At 31.8% G+C, this 8,824-nt stretch overlaps 1 protein-coding gene across 1 annotated transcript; it reads right to left on the bottom strand.

The window, feature by feature from the left end:
- Positions 1-323: 323 nt before the first annotated feature.
- Positions 324-3,565, bottom strand: LOC107935829 (B3 domain-containing transcription factor FUS3-like). Its single transcript, XM_041098083.1, is given in 7 exon segments — positions 324-827; positions 922-998; positions 1,075-1,121; positions 1,307-1,407; positions 1,509-1,598; positions 2,466-2,674; positions 2,677-3,565. Coding segments are annotated over 7 exon segments (924 nt in total). The 5' UTR covers positions 2,786-3,565; the 3' UTR covers positions 324-536.
- Positions 3,566-8,824: the final 5,259 nt, after the last annotated feature.

Here is an 8,824-nt window from a genome sequence, read left to right on the forward strand (position 1 = left end):
TTAGAAATTTTAGCTCTGTTAGTTTTATTAAAAATGACAACTTGGTCACATATTAAAATTTCTATCATTTCTAATAATTTAATAAATTTAAATATCCAAATTAAGAAGAAGAAAAAAACGATTTCCTTCCCTTTATCATTCCATTCCTGTCCTGTAATAAATGTAAAGACATTAAGCCAACATTGCATTAATCATAATAAGAATGCAAAGATGATAAATTGTTAAAATCAATTCAAATTGTTAAAGCTAAGCCCAAGAAAATGCAGATTTGAGTGGGAATATATAAGAAATAGTAAGTGTGAGTTTAAAAGACAGAGGAGATAGGAGAACAACATCTAGCTTCACTTTATGTTTATTTGATTTGATTTTCTATTACATTGGACATCACTGTAACGGCTGCTCAAAAAAAGTAGAAACACTTGAAAAAACACCAAAATAAGGGATAAAGTTGGCCCCATCCTTTGACATTTCATGATGAAAGCCTTTTTTGTTTTGTTGTTTAACAAAATATAAAACAAACAGTATCCATGGTGATATTAAAGTTGATAAAACTCATCAAGTGACAAGTTTTCAACAGACCCAAAGCTTTCCAGAGACCCCATCCTTGAATAGTTGGTCATTGATCCACCCAGAAAATCAAGTGGGCAGTCATTTGAGAAGCTCAAGGTGGTGTCATATATAAATGACATCCCATTATCCTCCATCATTGGATAGTAATAGTTGCTGGACTTAGTTGCCTCATAATCATGGAGAAATAGGTCATTCACTCCGTTCCTAGCTATGTCACTATATACATCTTCGTCCGAAGCCTTCTTCGCCTGGATTACCTGTAACATGTTTATTTTCAACCAAATTACTGAAATGCTTTGTTTCAACTCAAGATTTCTATAAAAACCAAGTAATTGGTAGCCTAGCTCATACATAATTCTGGTTTAGGCTATCTTGATACACCATGATGAAATCCCCGAGCTGTAATCCGTGCGTGCTAACGAATTCCCCTGAGAATTTAATACAACATCGATGAAACAAGGTTCCGATCATAAACAGGGGACATCGAATTACAAGCGTGTTTACCGGTATTTTCGAGCACGTACATACGGCTGTTGTTATTCGGCCAAAACCTGTTTACAAAAAAGGAAGCAAAAGGGTTTTTATAACGCTATTCAACGATAAAAACGGTCATCATTCTTCTGTCGGATACGCATACGCATACGCGCGCACGCTTGTACGGATACATATCCAAACCGACATTCCATCCATGTGAAGCAATATATTCGGATAAGATGAATTATTGGTGATCGTATACCTGTACTTGAAGCTCCATACATGCAGTCCATCTAAGTCGTCCATGCTGATGAGGATCCCTTCTTTGGACTCGAGGACCGGTAAGTGAGCCTCCGCTGCTCTCTGAAATAATGAGATTATATGTATATATATATATTGAGAATATTCCGATGATAGAGCGGAATTGCATAAAATGAAATCTAGGAAGAAGTAACAATCGAAACCTTAGGGAGTATCATTCTTCGGAGGGAGCTTACGTCGCTGTTCTTGAGTTCCTTCTGGAAAAGGAATCTCAATCTCTTTGGATCAATAACCTAATCAACCATAATCAGTATTTAGTTTTACTTCTTCTTACAATGATCACTAAATATGTAGGACCACTTGCTATATCTATGAGACAATGATATGAAACAAGACAGCGTGTCAACATTCCTACAACCAACATGAAAATGAAACAACAAAAAGAACCTGTGTCGGAAAACGAGGAAAATAGAGTCTAGAAATGAATTCCCCCGGGCACACTTCCAATGGATCTTTACTCATTTGCCAAATTTGGGGAAAGACTACGGCTTCCTTCCCTACTAATTAAAATAATTTTAGGGAAATATGCTCGTCACCGATATACATAATTATGTGTATTTATGACACTAACTTTCCTATGGGATTACCATTTATTATTTGAGATCTTCCCCCATTAATTCTTCATAGAAGAGAGAATAAAAATCCGAAAATTTTAATCACAAGATAATTGAAAAAGTAACTTGGAATCTTACAAACACCGATTAAGTTGGGAAGATCAAAATATCTTTGAGAGAAATTTCTTGAGAATTTAATCAACATATGGACCATCTGATGTTCAATATCACAAACATTTGCATACACACAAAAATTATATTATATTATATTATATTATATTATATTGTTATATATTTATATCCGTTGGTTGGTAGTAGATGAAGCAGGAACAACTGACAGATTAATATAAGCCTTCAAAATTTAAGCAAATAAAAAGAGATAGAAGCATAAAAAAAAGAGAAGAACATGACAGTAGCCGAGAAGAGTCACTCTCCGACCCTGTAAGGAAATACCCTTTGTTAACTATAAAAAGAACCAAAAAAAAAAACAAAACAACAGGAAGGAAGAAAGGATTAGGAAGGAAGAGAAAGAAAGAGAGAACTCACACGTGTGGGGAGAGGGGGGGAAGGCACGTGCGAGGATGAGGAGGAGGAGGAGGATGAGTTGTTAGTAAAAGAGAGAAGTTTGATGGTGGAAGATGATCTCCTCTGTCTAGCCATCCTTTTCTTCCTGTTGAAACCAAAGCTTGGAACAGCCGCGACAAGGTCACGGGTCAACCCGGAAGGACCCGATGGGTGTTGATGGGTGTTGTCCCTTCCACAGTGACACCCTCAACACCTGCCACCAAAGCAAAGGCCTCGGGTTTCTCATGAACACTAGGAGTAGCTGCTGTTGCTGCTCCTGCTGCTGTAGCTGCTGCCATCATTAGCTCAATTGGCTGAAAACCAAAAAAAGAAAAGAAAGAAAAAAAAAAGGCTTTAGATTTCAGTGAGAGAGAGTAGTGGTTCACTCTCTGGGTGTGGGTGCAGATCGAAACTACCCGGTGATGGACGCTCGGCAATCACGAAATGGAGAGTTTTAGGTTAAAGAGAAAGGTAAGGCAGTGCTTTAGTTTTTGCTATTTTTAGCAAGGTTTTGGTGAATACATTGACATTTGTTCATCTCACATTCATGCTTTGCTTTTAGATCTTTTGTTCCCATTCCGAAATATAAAAAAAGAAAACCTATCTCTACTACCCCTCCTCCTAATCCTAAACCACACTGGGGGGTATGGGGTTAAACCTGGGTTTCACACTTTGAGTTTCATATCAATCTTTTTATCAAAAACAAACAAAGCTGGGTTTAGGGTTTGGAGGACAAATGTGCATGCTGGATTCCTGGGTATCTATATCTCTCACACTAAAACAACCCAAAAGGGAAAGTAACCAGAGTTGAGTGTGTGAAGGCGAGTTAATGTTGAGAAATGTGAAGGTGTTGGGTATAGCAGGAGGATAGGAATGGTTAGGGCACACCCAAGAAATGCTTGACGAGTGGAAGGTCACCACCTTCCAAGTGTTGCAAAAGTTCTGCATCCTTTTTTTTGTAACAGAAATCAATGGCGTTTGGGCTTATTGGATGTTAAATAATCAAACCACTCCCTCTCTCTCTCACACACACACACAGCTTGAGTGGTTTTCTTCTGATTCTCAAACCACCATTCTTAAATAATTTAATTAAGCTTCTCCTCCATTTTCATGGCAGTTTTAGATGGAAATATGATTTTTTTTCAAGGATGATACTTATATACATCATATAACATACAGTTGGAGATGATTGGGTTGGTGTTTTGGCATTAGGAATCAGTAATTTGAATCAATATTGGTCCACCAATGTGATGTAAGTGTGGTTTTCTTTTTTTCCTTTTTTGGTTTTTGTCAACAACAGGCAACAGCTGGGCTTGAATTGCCACGTTGCCGCCATGCAAAACATGATGTTGAATTGAATTAATTAATAGAGAAGATGAAGAAAGAAAAAAAAATAATTGTTGCAGTAAATGGTTGGCAATGTCATTATTATTGACCAATATATTTCACTTTGGCTTTACGATATTCCCATGGGTTGGATTTGGGTTTGGTTGGTGCTGCTTTTTACTGACTCAAGAGCAATTTTTAACCTTTCCAACTACAACCAATTGAATAAAATACCAGCAATCAAATTACTAAGGCAAGATTAATTTATGGTAATATCGTAGAGAAGCTTTAAAGATTCATTATCTACAGATTTAATTTCATATTTGAAACCAATTTTGTGCTTTTGGATGAAAGCAAATAATGCAACAATGATATTATCAAAAGAATTATTGTAACGGTGGAATTGAGTATCATGAAGATGAAATTAAAACTTATGGTAGAATGTGTGTTTTGATGTGAATGCATTGATGACAATAAGATTAAAATATAAAATGACAATTTATTTATGCAAGTGTCAACAAGAGAAGATAAGAAAGAGAAGACGGTGGTACAAAGGAGGTTGAATCACCTAAACAAACAAAGAGTCAAAGAAAAGAGGTAAGGAAAACACTAAGTAAGCTAATAAGGTTGAGTATGTGAGTGTATAAGGTTGTTAATTGAGAAGAAGATCCATTTTCCTTCATCGTGGAGGGTATTTATAGGGAAAGTCCCCTTGTTTAGTAGCAATGATATGGCAAGTCGTTACTAAGGGAATGTCATCGTGGAGTGCATAGGGGACGTACGTAGAGGGGCTCATTCTATTATTCTTTTTGAGACAGTATGAGATTGTTATACTTAAATGAACCGCGGTGCTCTTTAAAAGGAGTGCTCGTACTAAAAAGCGAGTGACCTGATGTAAGGGATGTTTCCATTACCAGTAAATGGTCCTCCATGAGGTAACTTGTTGGGAAACTAAGCAAGTGATGACAATTCATAAGATGAGGGATGGGAAACCATCCATAGGTACCTTTTCAGTATTCTCTTGGAATGTGGAAGTATAACACCATTAAAGATATTAATTTAAATTTTTATATGATTTAACTTATAACTTAATTAAAATTTAATTAATTTTTAAAATATTGATACATTATTTAATATATTTATTTTATAATAATATATTAGTTTATTATATAATAAAATTTGCTTATTATTTTAAATTTAAAACATAAAAAGAATGTAAAGATAGAGAGAGAATTGGCGATAAAGAAGTAATGATGTAAATCAAATGTATGTATATATATTGGATTAATGTTGTTTGAAACGAATCAATTAGATTAAAAATTAATTGGGGTACTAGTTTAATTAGAAGGGTTAGATAGATTGACCACAAATCAATATGGGTTAGTTGAATTTGGTTAGAAAATTGGTTTTTTTTTCTATTTATTTTTTATAATTTTATAATGGTTTATTTAATTAAATTGAACAAATGAGTTACGCTAGTCGAATTAAGAACATGTGGTTTAACTGGTTCAACCACTGATCTCATTCTGAAAATCTTGTAATGGATGTCTAAAATTTTCATTAGACAACCTCAATAGAAAAAAAAATTACTATAAGTGCATTGAATGAGGTTCCGACTTCATTGAATCACGCAATTTAAGGCTCCATTCAAATAGTGAGATTAAAAATAATGGTAACACTGAGATTAGTTGCTGTGACAATGAAACTGGGTATTATAGCGATGAGATCAAAATTAGTGGTTTAATATGTGTTTGAATTTAATCGTGGCAGTACCAGTGAACTGAGTTATTGTGAGGAGAAAAAATTATTTTTATTAACATTGGATAAAAAGATTAAAATGTGTACATATACAATGAAATTTTTTATTTATTTTATTTTATAAACTTAAAAAATAATAAAATTAACTTTATTAATAATTAAAAATAAATAACGTTTTGATTTTTTGTATTATTTTTAAATTTATTTATTTATAAATAATATTAACTTTATAATTATAAAGGCATAATGATAAATTTAGACTTTAACATTTACATATTTTATCAATTTGACCCTTATCTTTTTTTTTAAACCAAACTTAGCCATTAACATTTTAAAAATAGTCAAACTGCTTTTTCACTAAACAAAAATGTTAACTAAAACATTATTTTTTTAACGATATTAGCGTGTCAACCCGTGTGGTTGCCCACATACACTTCATGCAGAAATGTCATTATTATATACCACGTTAAAAAAAATTTTAAAAATAAAAATTCAAAAAAAAACCATGAAGCAGACTTAGATTGTCATGTGGACTACTACGTTTAAATATTTAATATTTTAGTCGGTATTTTCATTAAGAAAATCAATTCGACTCATTTTAAAAGGTTGATGGTCAAATTCAATTTTTTTTGAAAGATTGAAGACCAAATTTAGTTTAAAAAAAAAGAGTAAAAGTCAAATTGACAAAAAAATATAAACATTAAAAGTTGAATTTTTCATTATACCAATTGTATATATATAAATATTAGACTATTGTATAAAAGAATTCATTATATAATAAAAGTTTGATTAAAATATGCTATAAGTCTCTATACTTTTTGAGGATTTGGAATTTAGTCCCTATACTTTTATTTTTTAGAAATTTAGTCCCTCTAATTTTTTGTGGATTTCAAAATTTAGGCCTAATTGTTAATACTGTTAAAAGGTTTTGTTAAATTTGTTTGTGTGATATTTTAAAATTAAGAAAAGAATATACTCACTTGGTAGCCATGAAATTTAAAAAAGATGACCTTGTAATGAACACAAATTTAACAGTTTTAACAATTAGACCTGAATTTTGAAATCTGAAAAGTAAAATGGTTAAATTTTTAGAAATAAAAGTATATGGATTAGATTTCAAATTTATGAAGAGTAAAGAGAGGTAAAAGTTATATTATTTTGTGTTAAAATAAAATGGTTAAAATTAAAAGAACTTTATTTCCTGAATTTGAGTGTCTTTTTAAGCTTCGGTTGAGAATGCAACGAGATGATGCAAACAACAAAAAGAGAAGTTCAATGAAAAGCATATGCTTTAATATTCCATTTCACATATGGTTTGTAACCGGCGATCTAGAAGGCTAGAGTGATGACTTGCATTCACACAAATATGACCTAAACATGTCATATTGGTGCTGAGCCACTTCTAAAATACTACCCACTAGTTCTTATTTTCTTTAGAGTCCCAACGTTTTAGAAATGTATTTATTTGTTTCAATAAAGTTTATAATTTCATTTATCTCTATTATATGGATTTTGTGTTAAAATATATGAGACCTCATAAAATCAGGGTAAATTATGATGATTTTCGTTTTTTTTTCCTTTTCAAACTGAAGCTTTTTATGAGAAAGAGGCGTAATCTCGACGATGCGACTATTGACGTCTTGACGAGGCAACGTGTTATGCAACTTTCTCGATTTTTTTCTTCCAATCAAATTCTGATTATTTGTCCTAGTCGAATTCTGATTAGTATAGGTTATTTTAATATTATTTAACCTACGAATTTAACCTATAAATATGCCTTTTTTCACCCTAGAAAAATAACTTATAACACATTTAGGTATTATAGCTTTTACAAGTTTTCAGAGAATTTTGTATTTATATTTTGAGGGTTTTTATTTCGGGCATCAGGGTTTAGTTTTATCCTCATCTTTGTACTCTTCGTTTTTACTGTTATATTGAAATTAATTTTACCCATAGTTTTTTATCCTTTTCGGATGAATTTTTTCACGTAAATATTTGTGTTCAATCTTTTCAATTTTCTTCATTATTTTACTTGTTCGTTGCTTATTCGAATTTATCTTCAACGTGATAAAAAAAAATCTAAATTTTACATTGCCAAGATACCAAATGAATTGTGAATTTTAATGGCTTGTGGTTTATTTTTTTTATATTTATTATATAGTTAGTGAATCAAATAATAAGTGTATAATTTCAAATTATCATGAAAATATGTCTCACATTACCCTCACCTCAATGTTGAAGCATCCAAATTTAGGACACTGAGGGTTTCTGATCATCTAGAAATCATTATTAGAAACGACAATTACATCAATAATATTAAAATTTTACTTCAAATCTTTTATAGTCTATTAAATTAATCATTCAAATAGTGTTTATACCTTAATTTTATGAAATTAAAATATGAACTAAAATTCTTATTTAAATATTAAATTTCACCTGCCTAACATATGATTATGGATCATCACTTACTCTAGCATAAAATATAACAAATACGTACCAAATTACAAATCTAACACATAATATAAAATGGTTATGTCATAGTAGACACTTTTACATGCTAATGTACACATCAAGACACTTATATACATACCATCACCCTAGACTCAAAATGATCACATGACTACCGATTCGGTGATAGTGTGAGCTTCGAGACGATCCAGTTTGATGAGTTCCACAAGGTATCGACCTACAAGGGAAAGGACACAACAAAGGTAAGCATATAGGATGCTTAGTAAGTCCATATGTAAAATTCAAAGCTTACCCTAATTTTTACCTAAACATTTTAAGCTACCTTAACTTGGCATAACTTTAGTAGACATGTCAATCAAAACATCAACAATGTGAGTATTTACTTATAATCAAAATCATTTAATACTACAAACACTTACCAATTAATGTTACTTTTATGTAACTTATCTCTAAAACACATTTAACCAACAATGATAAGGTATTAACAAGTATATATAATTCAAATCAATCATCGATACTATTTTCGATTATAAAAATTGTATCATTTACAATTTGATCCACTCAATGACTTTTCAAGTTGGATATCAAGTTCATTCATCACATTTCAAATTCCAAATTTCATTTAATCTGTTTTGCCCGATGAACCTTACCTAATAAACAAACTCGAATACACAAGTAACTACACCGCACCAGTTGTTCGTCCGAGCTAAGTACATTTATATATATATGGTTACCCGTCCAGGCTAAACCATTATCACAACACATCAGGTTACTCGTCCGAGCTAAAT

The sequence above is a fragment of the Gossypium hirsutum genome, chromosome D07 (assembly GCF_007990345.1).
Source record: "Gossypium hirsutum isolate 1008001.06 chromosome D07, Gossypium_hirsutum_v2.1, whole genome shotgun sequence".
Classification (NCBI taxonomy): Eukaryota; Viridiplantae; Streptophyta; class Magnoliopsida; order Malvales; family Malvaceae; genus Gossypium; species Gossypium hirsutum.